A 15,766-nucleotide genomic window follows, 5' to 3' on the forward strand; every position below is an offset into this window, starting at 1 on the left:
CAGGTCGGGGCAGCCTGCCTGGAGCACCCCGCCCCCCACACCTGACACGTGCTTGTCACATGTGAGCGGGAAGGTGGGAACCGGCTGCGCGCCGTATGACGTGAGCGCCGCTCATGACCAAGCGCACTGGCTGGCGGCAGGTCACATGATAAAGGTTCCGTCGCGGTCCGAGTCACCTGACCGCACTGCTGGGCGCCCCGGAAGGGGGCGGTCGGTCGGTCACGTGACACGGGCGCCGCCGCGGGCGGGGCGGGGCGCAGCTCGGCCTCAGCCGGCCCCGCCCCCTCCTCCGCCCCGTGACCGGCCTGGCCCCGCCCCTCCCCGCGGAGCGGCTCCGGAAATGGTCGTGCTGGGCTGCGCTGCGGCTGCGTCGGGCCGCTCGGACTGAAGGAGACTGAAGGTAACGGGGGCCGGGGCGGGCTGGCCGGGCGGCGCCGCCTCCCTCGGCCATGCCGGGGCGGGAGCGGGGCCCGAGCAATCCGCCGCCATCCGCCCCCGGGGGAGCCTGGCCCCGCCGCCCCGGGCCCCGCGCCGCCCGCCCCGGCCCCGCGCCCGCCCGGCCACCACGTGGGGTGGGGGGTCGCGGCCCGGCCCGGCCGCGTGGAGCCCCCGGCGCCCGCGCGCGGCTGGCGGGCGGGGGGAGCGGCCCTGCGCGGGCCTCGGGCTCGGCCTAGGTGGGCAGAGACCGGGATCTCGCTCCTTCCGCCCCGGCCCCCCGGGGCCCGCTGTCTCCGGCTCTGCAGGGCCTGATCCGCCCTCCCGCCGCCCGGATGTCCTCCGCCCCCCCCCCCGTACGCCACATGGGGGGGGCCTGACCTCTTCCCCCCGCCCTGTTTCCGTGGGGCCTGCGGGCCCCCGCCCCACCGTCCACACACACATTCCTCGGCCCTGGTTCGCCTGCCAAGCCCACATCTCCGCCGTCTGGGGGGGGCGAAATTCCCCAGTGGGGCCCCCCCCCAAGTTTCTGCACGGCCTGACTGATCTCCCGCTGTCTATAGCGCCTGATCCCAGCGGCCCTTTTCAAGGGCCCGTTGTCTATAGGGCCTGAACCGCCCCCCCCCCCATGGTGTCTATAGGGTCTTAACGCCCCTCGCCCGCGTTTCCCCCTCCCACCCCCGCTGCCTATAGGGCTTGAGTGCATCCATTTCCTTCCCGAATTCCTGCCGTCTGTAGGCCCCGAGGGTAGCTCCTGCCTCCCTCTGGTACGTATATGCCCTTATGGTTTGCCACGTCTGTGCCCCCCCCACCCCCCAATGCCTGGTGCGTATAATGGCCTGAGCCCCCGGCGCCCCCTCCCACACACACAATGCCCGGCGTCTCTATGCTATAGGGGCCTGAGCGCACCTCCGCCCCCCACCTGACCCCTCCCCTTAAATATCCGGCGTCTATAGGGGCCTGAATGGGCCTCTCTAGCCCCCTCCCCCATGCCTGGCCCCTCCCCCCAAGGCCTTTATCCAGTACCGAGCGGCAGCCCCCACGTGCTCTCGGCTCCCCCCCGTCCGTAGGCCCAGCCCCGGCCTCTCCCAAGCCGGTGTCTAGGCCCGGCCCCCACGTGTCGCCGCTGCCGCCCGGCTTCCTTCCGTCGGGCCCGGGCACGGCCTGCGGCGCCGGCTCTGGCTGCCTCCCCCCGGCGGCCGTGGCGCGGAGGCGCCGGCTCCCGCTCGGGCCTCTCCCGGGAAGCCATGGCCGCCGCCGGGAGTGACACGTGTCCTTGGCAGAGGCCGCCGCCGGGCCCTTCCCTCGGCTCCGTGCGCCGCCGGCACCAGCCCCGGCCGGGAAGGGCGGGCCAGTGGGAGGGGGCGCCTGTTGGATGGTCCCCGGGGAGCGGGCTCTGGGGGCCCCCCCCGGGGAGCGGGCTCTGGGGGCCCCCCCCGGGGAGCGGGCTCTGGGGGCCCCCCCCGGGGAGCGGGCTCTGGGGGCCCCCCCCGGGGAGCGGGCTCTGGGGGCCCCCCCCGGGGAGCGGGCTCTGGGGGCCCCCCCCGGGGAGCGGGCTCTGGGGGCCCCCCCCGGGGAGCGGGCTCTGGGGGCCCCCCCCGGGGAGCGGGCTCTGGGGGCCCCCCCCGGGGAGCGGGCTCTGGGGGCCCCCCCCGGGGAGCCTGTCCGGAGGGGGGGGTCCCCCACCTGCCTGGTACATATGGCGATGCAGGTTCTGGGGCCCCCCTGCCCTGGTGGTGGTGGGGGCTGGTGAGGTGCCCCACAGCTCATATCCCTGGGGCGTACGTGCTTGTGCTGCCTCTTTGCGGGGTGCCGCATGTCGCGCCCACTGAGCGCTCGGGATCCATTTGCTGCGCGCTGCTCCCTGTAAGCCTCTGGACTGTGGCCAGGGGGAGTTCAAAGCCGGGCTACCCAGGGGGCTGTTTACCCTTCTCCTGTCTGTGTTTTGCTCCATAAACCCGGTTGTGTCTGAGACGTTTTCCTGGGCACGCGCACTCTCCTGTATCAAAGCAGAGAGAAAAAAACAGGGATTCTTGCTGCCTTGCTTTCCAAACCGTTGGTTCTGGCAGGGTGGGGTGGGGTGTGCATGTTTTCCAGGGAGGGGGCAGTGTCTGAAGTTGTGAGTGGGGGGTGTCCTCTGATCTGATCTCCGCAGCTATGTCTGTGGGGTAGCGGGAGCTCACTTATTCTGTGACCTCTCGTGAGAGCAGTCTTGGGGCTGCTACAAACATCCTTGAAGGGGACTTAATGTGAAACTGGCATTGAGGGCTCCTTGTTTACCCTCTCCGTGACTCCAGGTCAAAAGGGCTCAGTTTACAAGTAAAGTCACTGCCCTGCAGCTTCTTCCTGGCATCTGAGAAGGGAACTAGATCCTTCGGACTGGGGCACAAGGTTGGCGTGTACCGCCTGCGGGCTGAGCTCTGCCCCCCATTAGCATTTGTGGAGCCCCATGCCACTTCTTGCATTTCAGTAACAGTTCTGGAATCCAGTTCCCTCTCCTGCAGCTGGACTGGCCCTACAGGGCTTACAGGAGACAAAAGTACCAGAATAAAATTGGCCCCTAAAGCGGTCGTCTCTGACTCTGCTACACCCAGGGGATGGCGCTGTAGAGTAGGGAGGATCATTGTTCCATAGGCCTATTCCTGACTTGCTCTGCTTGGCTTGGGGCTGCAGGGAAGAACCAGGGTGAATGGTGCCTACACCCCTTCTCATCCAGAACACCTCCCCCCATCCCTGTTTAACCTCTTCTCTAAGATGGTGGCTGTGCCCTTCCTCCTCCGTTTCGCTCTGGTCCAATGGGCACAGCAATGCCAGGGATGTGCTACCTGCGGGAGCAGCCCAGGCACCATCCTCTGTGCCAGGAACAGAGAGAGGAGACGCACACTGCTTCCTCCTCCCTCCCCACCCCAGTACCAACAGCAGCTCCTGCTGCCTGGATCCTGCTTGTGGAGGAGCAGAGAGACACTGAGTTCATGCTAGTTTAGCTCTGCTGCTCTAGGAATTGGAGGGGCCCAGATGCTGCCATCCTCTCCCCACCCCCCCCCCGGAATAAGCACAGGAAGGATTATTCCCAAAAGCTCTGGGGGGGCTCGTGGTGGGTAATGTGTGATCAGCCTCTCCACAAAAGTGCTGTGGGCCTCAGTTATTTCTGCTCAAAGTCAGCACCTCCAGCAGCCCCAGTGCCATGCTAATGTGCGGCCCTCCTCAGCCCCAGCTTTTCCTTGGAGGTCTCCAGCCAGGCCTGACTCCGCTTGCTTTGGGATCTGATGCAACCCCAGCCCCTGTTGACTAGGTTAATACTCTGCCTCTCTTCCCTTATATTTCAGGCACTGGGGTCATATATTAGCCACTTCAAATAGCTGGGCTGTAAACTGGAGAGCAAGCTGTTTGCCTCCATACTAATTGCATATTGGGTGGTTGTTACAAAGGAGGTTAACGCCTTCCCTCTCATCCAAGCTGCAGCAGGGCTATTTTCAGGTGAACCTAGCAGGCAATTAAAATAGCTACCTAAGGAGCCGGATGTTTTTCTGCCTCCCATTAGGAAGTGAACGTCAAGCTAAGTGAGCTCCAGCTATTGATTCCACACAAGAGGTTGCTTTCTGAAATGTCTGGCTGACCTGGCTCAGGTTAGGGCAGGGGACTGGCTTAGTAAGAGCTGCTGGTGTTTGGCACTGTACGAAGCAGGGAATTCAGGCCTGGCCTCCAGGAGTTCCCAGGCTAAATGAGACCGAGTACGCCCTGTGGCCCTGATGTAGTGGGGAGCAGAGGGTGCTGCCATCTCAAGGTTGGAGCTAGCGGTGGGGTGGGTCTGAGCACCTGCTAGTGCTAGGCATTCCCTGGTCCAGGAGGAGGAATGCCTCGCTCCTCGCCCCTAGTGACTCCAGAGCAAGCAGGGGAATGCAGTGACACTTCGGTGTGGGGTGTCTGTGGATGAGATAGAAACCCTTTGTAATTCCTCATGACCCTGGCTCTCCTCTTGCCTCTCTGCAATCTGAGGCAGAGTCACTGGGGTGGTTTAAAGGTATTTTAGCACCTGGCTTAAATCTCAAACCTGCAAAAGGGCAGGAAGGTCCTGAGTAAGGGAGAACTTCTCCCGGCTCTGCCTGAGTGGGTGAGTCGGAACCCGGGAGCCCCCTAACCAGCAAAGATTTGGGAGGACTCTGAAGATGTGGACGCCCTGGGATCTAGCTAGTTTGTAAATATTTTGCTGTCTGTCCAATAGGGATGTAAAAGGTTTAGTGGTTAACCGGTAAGCGCTAGACTTGCTGTCAACCGACCTTAACCGTTAACCCTGGCGGCCACGTGCTGGCCGGGCCGCAACCCCAGCCCCCGCCGTGCCAGGCCAGCCGGAGCGACCTCGGTTAACCAGTTAAACAATATAATTTTACTTGGTTAACGGGTTAATTTTTTAAACTGATATTTACGTCCCTACTGTCCAGTGCTCTGCCCAATGGGGCCCCGATCCTGCTGGAAACATGGGGGGCACTAGAGTACAATGAACCCTAACGCTGCCCTGCTGCTTGGGCAAGTTCTGCCCAGGTCCAGCTGTTAATGAGCTGTTGCTGGGATGCTGATCAGGCAGGGTCAAAGGGAACATGTCCTTGGGGCTGTGTCAGCCTGAAGCTGGCGTGGCCCATTGTGCACGGCACTTCACAGGCAAAGAGGACGCTGTCCTTGCCCAGAGAAGCTTGCCTTGTAATAAAATCAAGGGCTGACAAACAGTCCCACACCCCAGGATGGAGGAGGAGAGCTCCACGGGTGGACACCAGTTCCCCAGGCTGCTGCTTACCCTGGGGCAGATTTTGAACCTCCATGTTGATGAGAGGGTGGTGGTTGTGCTCCTCAATGGAGGAGCCAGGGGGCCTGGCTGCTTGAGCTGACCAATGAGCCAGCCTATTCCCTATGCCACCTTGGTTCAGTCTCTGCAGTGCCCTTTATCTGCCCCTGTGGATGGGATTTTAACCTGCTAGACCCAGGGGTTCATGGCTCTGGGCCCTTGGCCCATCTTGGGGTAGGCGAGGACAAGCTGGCAGTGTTAGGGCTTGGGCTCCTGGCTCTTGTGGGCTGGTATCTGGACATAACCTTTGAGGTGTTTGTTTAATGTGGATGGCTGGTCTAATCACTGTTGGGCTGACAGAGACCTTGAGTGACTAAAGCTTTCGTGTGTGCATGAGCACCTGACAGGGAGGAGGGGGGAGCACCCCCCCCCCCCGAGTGATCAGGATGCCAGTCCCCTGAACGCAATTCTGGTGTCTCCCTAGCATATGGCAGGGCCTGCTGCCTAGAGACCCCTACCCTGCTCCGTGAGCCTGCCTGCTATGGCCCGCAGCTTGGAGCTCTCACAGTTCTGCACCGGGTGGGGTCCCCAAGTGCAGAGCAGTGGGCATCCTCCTCCCAGTGCTCCAACTTGGCATTGGGAGTGGGCCCGCCAGGCTGGATTAGCAGGGCAGCAGCATTACACAATCTAGCATCACCAGCTGCCAGGAACAGCCACTGGCTGGTGCAGTGAGCTGCACTTGGGGAAGGAGGGTGGCTGAGGATTGCAAGGTGGCTTCTGGCCTCAGGGACATGGTCCTCCACTGAATATGGGCTTTCAGGGTCCCAGGAGCCTCTCTGCTGCGGGGAAGGTGAGGTGACAGTGCCCCATGTTCCGTAAATACCCAAGCTGGGGTTTAGCAAGGCCAAGGAATTTGCACCCTGGTCTGTAGGGGAGGTGGGTGTGGTCTAGAGGCCTGTGTGTGGTCGCAGGGGGTGTCCAGGCTCTGTCTAGTCCTGTTTCCCCACCTGTGAAATGGGAGCAGGGCCAGAGGCATGTCAAGGCCTTTGCTACTGAAGGGTTAAGTGACCCTGCATCTGTGGGGAGGGGCCTGAGGGGGGGAGGGTGGGAATCTCCCTGGAACCATATGGAATGGGATGGTGCCCACCGGGAGGCCATGGCATACACAGCCCCTAAATTGCAGTGGGCTTTTTGCAACCGTGTCCCATGGCAAACTCCTCCCTGGTGTGCTGTGCCCTTCCCCCCACTCCGGCTCCCCAGCTGCCTGTCTCCCAGGTGGCACTGGTGCAGTTTCCTGCCCCTCTGCACCATCCTCCCTCCTGGCTGCGGTTTGCAGCTCCCCCATTTAGTGGCACCTGCACATTTCATTACCAGGCTGCCTTCCAGCTCCCAAGGGAGGAGGGTGATGCTGCTGCGCTGCCCCCTGCTGCCCCTCCCTCTTCTCGGAGGGCAGAGGTGTGTGTGTGGGGGGTCCTTGGTTTGCCAGAGCAGACTGCTGGTGGGGGGGAGCCTGGGTGGAGCTCTGGTGGAATCGCACAGCGTCTGTCTGCCTCCAGCCTGCGTGAGTGCCATTGGCACAGGTGGGTGTCTGGTTGCTTTGCATGGCGAGGGGAGAGGCAGGGCAGGGAGCGCCTGGCGTGGGGCTCAGCTCCTCTCCTGCCTGCCGTGGAGCGTGTGCAGCACAAGTGACTCATGCATGGAGACGGGTTTCTCTGACTGGTTTGGGCAGTGCTGAGGCCGCATGGCTCTGCCTGTGGGTGGGGTTTCGGATGCTCCCTGGCTCCTCAGGCTGGCTCTCCCTCTCGGTGTCTCTGCACTGCAGCAGACTCTGCGATCTGACCCTGGCAGGCATGTTCCCGTCCTCCCTGGGGTGGGGGCGGGGGGCTCTCCCCTGCCTTGCCCATGTTTGGCTCGCCTGGCCCTCCCCACCGCACGCGGGCAGGTTTGCAGGCTGATTTTCCTCTCTTGAAGTCAGTTGGATGAAAGATCTCTACAGACCCGCTCAGCTTGCCTAGCTTTTTCCCGGGGCAGGGGTGAGTATCCTTCTCTCTCCTGTCTGTGTGTGTCGGGGGGTGAGGCGGGTTCCCTACATGGCACTGTAATGATTGCTGTGTGTACGCCAGGCTGACCGGGTGTTCCGACTCTCCATGGGGAGTGCTCGGTGCTTGGTCTGGCTGCAGTGTGGATCAGAGCTGTGCTGGGGAGAGGCCTGCGAGACCTGGGCTCCCCCATTCCTGGGGGTGTCACTGCACAGTCAGGAACTTCTCAGCACTCCAAAGTCTCCCCCTCCCTCCCCCCCTTTTTTGAGTAACTTGCTGGTGTTATCCCAAAAGAATATTACAATTCCCCCAAGCTCGGTGTTCCCCCGGGAAGGGCTGAGAGCCTGGGTATGCACTCCAGGCACCCTGCCAGGCTGCAGGGGAGGGGCCTAGGGCAGAGAGCCACACCCTGGGCCCTTGGCTTCTGCCCTGGATAGGTGGAGGAGGGGAGTTAGTGAGTGCTGGTCGGTCCCATCCAGCACCCTCTTTCCTGAGGTCTTGGGTAGGATTGTTGCTGTGTCATGTTCTCCAGGGCTTTGTCCAGGCTGGGGTTGGCAGCTGCTGAGTTCTGGGCTCTGGGCACATCCAAGGCTGCAGCCAAGCCACTCCTGGGCTGGAGTGGGCTGGTCAGCGCTGTGGGGTGCTGGGTCAGGGTGTATTCCAATGGCCGGGAGGCAGTTTCTGAAATGCCAGCCTTTGGTGGGGGCAGGGGTGCTGCCTGCACTGGGGGCGTTGGACCCAGCGCTGCGTGCTATGGGGCTGAGAACGGCAGTGACCTCAGTGGGCACCTCTGCCCCTCGCAGATCCCCAACCCCAGGCCCCCCGGGGCGACCCCCAGCCCGCTCTGCAGACGCACATCTCCAGCGGGTTCTGTCATATGGGGTGCCCAGTGTTTACCATGCTGCACGGCAATGGGCATGCACGGTGCTTGGGCCTGCTCACCAGCCTGCTTCCGGCCGTGCAGGCCCTGCTTTGCAGGGCTTTGGTGCGGACTCCTGGGGGAGGCTGGGCTCTTCCTAGCCCCTCTGCTCAGACACAGGCAGCAAGGACCTGGTTGCTTTTAAAAGCCCCTGGACTGCAGCAGGTGAAAGGCTCCTGAAATGCGGTGGGACCCCAGGGGTCAGAGCTGAGGGCAGTGGGGAGGATGCAGGAAACGCAGGGCCCATGGACTGGGCCCGCAGCTCCTTTTCCCCCATTATGTGACCCAGACTGCTGTGGGATCCTGCCCCTGGCAGCAACCTCTGGGGGGACTGGCCGTGATTCCTGGGGGTGCTAGGAGAGAGGGTCTGGCGGTGGTGAAGCTCCCCTGCACCGAGATGGCCGCCCCCTGATCTGCACTGGCTGTGCCTTCCCCATGCCTGGAATGCTGACTCTGAGCATCAGGTTACAGCGGGAGCCGGGCTCTGTTTGTTTGGCTTGGATGGCTGGGGAGGGTTCCCTGGCAGGGCTGGCCTGGGCTGCCTCTGGCTAGCGCTTCCATACGGCGGTTCTGTGCTCCAGCGAGGTTCAGTGGGTTCAATGGTCTTCTCTCTACCCCCCGGGGAAGGCGGCTCGGCTTGGTCTCAGGCTCCCCATGCTCTGTCACTGTGGCTTTTGCACTGTTACCAAGGGGGAGGGGAAGCAGCAGCAGCCAGGGAGTCCTCTCTGGGGCAAGGCCTGTCAGCATCGGAGATGGGTCTGGGCTCTCCCTGCTGCTCTCCGGATCCGGCACCCAGTGAGAACGGGGCAGGGAATCCCCCCCCAGCAGTCCTTTCTCTGGCTGTGGGTGAGCACAGCCCTTGCTCATGGTGCCAGTCCCAGCCTGGCACAGCAGGGAGCAGGGCAGGAACAGTGGCTGTGGGGCAGTTCCCAGCAGGAATCCCTGTGGGACTGTGAGGCTGCCGTGCCGTGGGGATCCAGTTCCCAGTGTGGCCTCCTTTCTCTAGAAACACGTTTGTCTGGCCTGTGGGAGCTGCAGGCCGATGGGGCGGGTCATGAGCTAGTGGGGAGCTGAGCCAGGGGGCCTGGCCTGCCCCTATTGTGTAGATGGGCCCAGGCAGGTCCCTGTAGCAGGGTTCAAGCCTAGGTCAGTGGATTCTTCACTCTTGCTGAGCTGGGGAGGCCTGGGTCCATGGGGCTCCTGACTGTCTGTGGCTAGTGGTCTCTGGGAGAGATGGGGTTGGCAGGCTGCATTCCCAAGAGAAGCTGCCACCCCCACGCCCTCTGCATGTCTGCGGGGAACCGACCCGGGCTTACTCTTGGGGTGTGATATGGAGGGGCCCCTGCAGTGTTTGGACTGCCCCCTGTAATTTCCTGAGAACTAATAAGGGGGGGATTCACTGAGGTTCCAGGTCTGTGGGAGAGATGTCTCCCCCAGCTCCTAACGATCTCAAAGCTGGGAGAGTTCTCGGCTTCCCCTCCCTCTAACCAGTGATTGTGGCTGGGTCCATTCTTGGCTGTGCGGGGCACGGCCGGGTTCCTGCTGCCTTGTGCCCTGTTTGGTCTCTTGACTTTATGGCACTTCCGACCTCCTGAAATGTTTGTCTGTTTGTATTGGGGAGGGGGTGGCAGGTGAGCCCGTACCTGGGGGTACAGGCTGCTCTGAGATAATCCCCCCATCCACTGTTGGTGTTACCTCAGTAGTGCACAGGGGTGAGGAGCCCTTTCCAGATATTGAGGGCACCCAGGACTTACTGTTGGTGGTGGGGTGTGGCCATGGGGAAGGGGAGACAGTAGAACATCAAGGAAACGAGGAATGTTTGAGGGAGAAGATAAATGGGACCAGGGATGATCATTGGGGTGGGGCCCCTGGATTCTAGACCACCAGCGCCCCTGCTGAGTGGCATCCACTGAGCACTTCTGCGGGGATCAGTAGCAGGAGCTCGTGCAGTGTCTGCCCGTGCCTGGCTCTGGCTATTCGAGCTGCTCCTGGGACTGTGGTGGCCAATCTCTGCCTGAAACCCCGCTGCCGCGTTGGACTGTACTGGCTAGCTGCAGTCTGAGGCTCGTTTGTCCTGGCATGCAGACCTTCGGGCCCCAGGGGCCAGCCTGCTTGTGCTGCGGACTTGCGCGGACCCAGGCAGCAAAGTCATCAGCCAGCCCTTGCCGGAGCCGCCTGGGCTGAGGCCTCATTTTAGCCTTTGGGGAACTCCCTGCCCTCGGCCCAGCTCCTCTCTCTGCCCCGCTCACCCCAGGCTCCTTGCCGCCTCCGCTGAGCGTGTCCTTTGTTTCTCTGTCCGCAGATAGCGAGGGGATCCTTATGCAGCACCACATGAAATGAACAAAGCTCCACAGCCCACAGGAGGAGCCCCGACAGCCCCACACCCTGCCCCTTCTCCTGGACTTCCACAGGTAGGGCCCCTCTGCACCCCCTCCCAGCCCTTTTCTGAGGCTGATGGAGCATCTCCCCTCAGAGCCCTGCGTGTGCCTGATCCCAGCCATACTGTCCTCCGCTGAGATACGAGGTGAGACTCCTGGTCTAGCACTCGGCTCCCTGCTGACCAGTCCTGGGGTCAGGATTGGGCTCGCCAGGTGAGGGAGGTGTGCTCAGAGCCTGGAGCCCAAGGGGTGCTGGGCGCTGCCCAGCAGGGGGCGCTGTGTACAGGGTCCCAGGGATGTGGCTTTGGGGAGCCCTGGTAGCTGCTGTGCCAACCTGCTCCTTCCTTGTCTCCCTGCAGTCGGCGTTTCCACCTGGTCAGACGGCACCCGTGGTTTTTAACCCGTCGCAAGCTACACAAATGAATACGCCTTCCCAGCCTCGACAGGTAAGGGGGCACTGGGGCGGGGCCGCTGCCGGCTTCCTGGGGGCCACTGGGACTCCTGCTGCCTTATGGCTATCAGGTTCTCTGACGGCCAGGGGTGGTTGCTGCCTCCCAGTTGTGTGGTTCTATGGGTGGCTGCGCCTCGGGGCCTTTGATCCGCTGGCGAGCAGGTTTTGTGGTGCTGAGCTGGCCCCAGCTCTAAGTCAGGCTGGAGGGCTCCAGCGTGCCAGGCAGAGGGAGGGCAGAGCTACCCGGACTCTCCCCTGAGCGGGGCTCTGGCCCTGTGGTGCGCGCAGCCGTGTGTGTGGAGGAGGTGGGCCTGAATGAACGTGTGCTCTTCACTCGGGAGGGGGAGAAGGGGTGACTGCAGGGGAGCTGTGAGGGGATGGATGTCGGTCGGTCTGTCTGTCTGCCCGCCCTCCCTCCTGGCCTGCGTCCCCTTCCTGCGTCCACAGCGCAGAGCTGCTGGTGTTTGCCCCCACCCCCTCCCAGGCCTCACAGTCTTGTCTGAACCTGAAGTGACCTTGCTTCTTCTTTCCTCTCCCCTCGCTCTTTCCTGTCTTAGTTTCCAGCAGGGCCTCGTACTTTACACCAGCAGGTACTAACCAGCCCCTGCTCCCCGCATGCCGTACGGACCCCCGGGGGTGCAGCCACATGGTGTTTGTCTGGATGCTGCAAGGAAACGGTGGGGCTAGAGGAGTGGGAGGGTGTGGGCTGCTGCACTGGGCACCAGGGATGACTGGTCTGGGTTAACGCAAGGAGCAGGAAGGCTTGGCAAAGTCTCACGTGGTTCCTTGTGGCCCAGGACCCCTGCCACATTCTCAGGCCAGTGGTGGTCCCACCGTGGGGAGAGCGGGTGACTGGATGCGCAAAGACAGTGGGTCCCGAGCGCTGGTTGAATTGCACCAAACTCCGAGTGCACGTGAGCCAGGAGCCAGACTCTGGGGCTCTGCAGGGCCGGACAGACAACTGGAATGGGGAGCCGGGGGGTTTGACTGGCCCAGTGGGCTGCTGACACAAACAGCTCAGTGCGCTGGGATCTCTGCTGGCCGTGTGGGTGTCTCGGGGTGGGGGGGAAGGGGGAAAGAGGTGTCCTTGGGTAGGAGGCCATAGGAGTTTCACTGCAGCGTCTGTACCTTGACGTGATACCTGCATGAAGCTTGGAGCATGTGGCTGCTTCTCTGCTACCAGCCCCACAACCCACTCTGCCCCACAAAGCTGCTTCTGCCTCTGACTGACCCACGGGTGGTCTCGCCCTTGCTCCTCAGATGGACTAGTCCCCTGGCAGCGCCCAGGGCAGCACCCCAAGATGGCAGTCAGCTTGTCCCTTACTAAAATGGCTCCAATCTCACGCAGTGGCTGCAGGGCGAGGTGGACCCCGTCCCTACTCTGCTGCCAAAGCAGAGGGGGCAGCTGGGGTGGGCAGCTTGTTGGTAACTATGGTCTCTCCCCTGACTTTTCACCTCCCTCTGCACCCCCCAGCTGTGAAGTTGGCTCCACACCTTGTCTGGCACAGTGGGGTCACATGGCGGTTCACGGGCTGGGAAACACCCTGCAGTGGGGCCGAGCATTTCTGTGGAGGGGAGGAGCTGCGGTGGCTGGTGGGGGACACGCGTCCGATTCACCTCTGGACGGTTGGTTGGAGTTGGTTGCTGGAAGAGGTGCACTGGCTCCCGAGGCTGGGCTGCGCATTGGCATTTCCTTCACACCAGCTGTGCCCTGGAGGTGGCAGCTCTGGGCTGTCTGTACTGATCAGACGCGGGCCGGAGAGGGGATTCCAGCACTGTAGCTGCTGCTTTGTCTTAGGTCAGGTCAAGGTCTGTTGTTAAGACCCGGCTTGGGCTCTGGCTGGCCTAGCAGGGCAGAGAGGCCCATTCACCACCTGCATAGTCCTGCCTCTTGGTGCGTGAGTGGAGTTTGCCAGAGGGGCACTCCGCAATCTGCAGATCGTCTCTGCTTGTCCTGCCCTTTGGGGCCTTGCTGCCCGGAGTCTGGCTGAAGACCAGGGTGGCTCGTGGAGATGGAGAAAGACATAGGGTCTGATGGGAGGAGGAGAGGGGAGTTGTAGCTCATGGTGGTGGGCCCTGGTGCTGCTGGGGTCCTGAAGCTGAGGCCCATCCCAGATCAGCAGGTGTCAGCAGCCCCCCTTTGTACTCAGGATGTGGGCCCTGAAAATGGGCAGTCCAGGCTGTGAAATGAGTCCCTCACCCTCACGCGCAGTGTCTGGAGGCACGTTCTGGGGCTGAATGGCAGAAAGTGCCCTGGCTCACGGCATCCTGGGGGAGGGAAGTTGAGGGGCTGCTGTGGTCTTTTTGCCCAGCTCTTGCATGTGGAGAGGGGTTAGGTCCCTGAGCCTCCTGCCAGCCCAGCGGGCCGTGGCCCTGAAGGTATCGCCTGGTGCCAGGGCTGCTTTCTCGTGCATTAGGGGTGCAGCATCTGTGCCCATGAGACACGCTTGCTTTACTGCTCTCCCGCCTGGCCCTCCCCTCTGACCTTCCCTTACAGCCGGGCGGCTCTTGTACCAAAAGCCCGCTTGAGCTCCGGCTCCCCCGACAGCAGTGTTCGCCTCTGGCCTAGCAGCGCTCGCCTGTCCTGGGGCCTGGGACCTTGTGAGGCTGTGGGGTAACTCCTGTCTCTTTTCTCTTCCTTCTCCCCTTGTGTGTGTGCTCGCTAACAGGGAGGATTCAGGTCTCTTCAGGTAACGCTTTTTCATTACCCCTGCTCAGGTGGTGCTCTCGGCTGGGGAGTGGGAGACAGGGCACGTGGTGCGTGTGTATGTGTGTGTGAACACGGTGCTACTATCTGCCATGCTTCACTCCGCTGGGACTGTTGGTGGACTGCTGCTCTGGGGCTCAGGATTGGGATGCAGTAATTTCCCTCCCAAGCCCAGGGGGCCTCTGATGTTACACTGGGGTCTGGAAAGGCTCAGGGCTGCTCCCACTTAAAAGGAGACCCCCAAGGAGAAAGATGCAGGACTGGACTTGCCTGGTGCACCCCAGCACCCCCCACAGCAGCTGGTTAATGAGATGGTCCCTCCTTGTGCTCCCTATGTATGCAGAGCGATTCCACCCAGCTCCAGCTGGTTGCTCAACTGCATCTGTAGGGCAGCCCATGGAGATGACATGTCCCAGAATTCAGTGCTCTTGCAGTCCCAGCTGCCTGGCTGGCTCGGGCCTGTAGTCTCCACAGGCCACAGCATCTGTATTGAGGGTGCTGCGAGTGGCTGTGATCAGCTCTGTTAGGCTTGCGGCCTTTGGCTGGATGGAGTTTGAGCATTGTGCTTAAGGGGAATAGGGGGAGATAGATTGTCCCACTTCCTGTGGTTCCCTACAGGTGCCTTCTGTGAGTTGTAGTTTTCCATGGCTGTTCGAGGAATGATGGGAATTTTTGCTAGGGGAAGAGAGTAGGGCCCAGTCCATCCCCACTAGTGTCAATGGAGCTGAGCCAACCTGGGGCACTGCACACCTTGGGTCCTGCAGTGAGACACCCATGGCCCCAGGGGTGGGAGGAGCCAGCTGGGGATTGCAGCCATCTTGTGATGGGCACAAATGACAGCTATGAAATGGTCCTGCCACTGCATGAAGCTGGTCATGTGTGCTGCCAGGTGACCATCTCTTAGCGTCTGGGCACCATGTGTCAGAAGGGTCCCAGAGATACACCACAAGCTGTGTGGGCATGCCATGCCATGCCATGCCTTGCTGTTGGTTCCTCACACCTCCTGCCCTAGACTGACTCCTATCCCAGCTGGGGGGCGGAACATTAGCTGTCTGCTTGTGGTCCCAGCTCCGGGGGTAGTGATAGCTGCTGTCCAGCCCTCTGGATAAGGGATGCAGAGATGGGAAGCAGCTGCCTTTGTGGGGCGTGGAGCTAGGCGGTCCTGGCACCCTGCTGGGACTAACTGAATGCCACCGTCCTTCTCTCCCAAAGCATTTCTACCAGAGCAGGGCCCAGCCTCCGACAAGTGCTTCCCGGGTGCAGAGTAACACGTCGGCCCGGCCCGGCCCACCTGCTCATGTCTATCCAGCTGCTTCCCAGGTGATGATGATCCCCTCCCAGATTTCCTACCCTGCGTCGCAAGGAGCCTATTACATCCCAGGACAGGTGAGGGCTGCATCCGGACACTGGGTTCCTTGGGCTTCTGCTCCCTGCAGCATGAGGCTCAAACTGGCTTTGAAATGGGGGTGTGGTATCATCAGGACAGAATTGGCCACCAGATCATCTTATTCGGAGTGGGAGGGAAGGCTCTGGGGCTCCCCCATGTGAAGTCCTTTGGACCCTGACCCTCTTTCTCTGCTGCCCCATGCACGGGGCCCAGCCCCATGCCCTCTGCAAGCCCGTCGTGCTGCTGTTGGGGTGGAAAGGCTGGTGCTGAGTGACACCATGTGTCACCTCTGCCCCAGGAAGCCTCGAGGGCCAAGTGTGGTATCGGGCCCTGCTCGCTGCTGGACTGGCAGGGACTGACTGCCTGCTCCGCTGAGCCATGTCCCGTGGGGCTGGCAGCCTGGTGCCAGAGCCCTCCTGCTCTGCAGCCTCGCCCATTCCCTAGGTCCTGCCCTCTGTGACCGTTGCTGGGAGAGTCTCCTCCGATCTCTGGCGTGAAGATGTGTGCTCCAGGGTCTGGCAGGCAGTAATCAGTGTGTTCTCTGCCCACCCAGGGTCGCTCCACGTATGTTGTTCCAACTCAGCAGTACCCAGTCCAGCCGGGCGCCCCCAGCTTTTACCCTGGAGCCAACCCCCCGGAATTCGGCACCTACGGTAAGGGCCCCCGGAGTCAC

At 62.1% G+C, this 15,766-nt stretch overlaps 1 protein-coding gene across 7 annotated transcripts in view; it reads left to right on the forward strand.

The window, feature by feature from the left end:
• Positions 1 to 303: 303 nt before the first annotated feature.
• The window catches only part of EIF4G1 (eukaryotic translation initiation factor 4 gamma 1), a 46,297-nt gene continuing 30,834 nt past the window's right edge, over positions 304 to 15,766 (forward strand). For 6 of the 7 annotated variants that reach the window (XM_084638135.1, XM_084638139.1, XM_084638138.1 and 3 more), the window contains exons 1-5: positions 304 to 400; positions 10,473 to 10,581; positions 10,908 to 10,994; positions 14,919 to 15,092; positions 15,647 to 15,746. In XM_084638135.1, coding sequence (XP_084494261.1) covers positions 10,507 to 10,581; positions 10,908 to 10,994; positions 14,919 to 15,092; positions 15,647 to 15,746 — 436 coding nt within the window. In that variant the 5' untranslated portion in view covers positions 304 to 400; positions 10,473 to 10,506. Of the gene's footprint in view, positions 401 to 7,069; positions 7,246 to 10,472; positions 10,582 to 10,907; positions 10,995 to 14,918; positions 15,093 to 15,646; positions 15,747 to 15,766 lie in introns of those variants that run through there. The other variant, XM_084638136.1, reaches the window with a different exon arrangement.

This window comes from Lepidochelys olivacea, assembly GCF_965140295.1.
Source record: "Lepidochelys olivacea isolate rLepOli2 genome assembly, chromosome: 9".
Lineage (NCBI taxonomy): Eukaryota > Metazoa > Chordata > Testudines > Cheloniidae > Lepidochelys > Lepidochelys olivacea.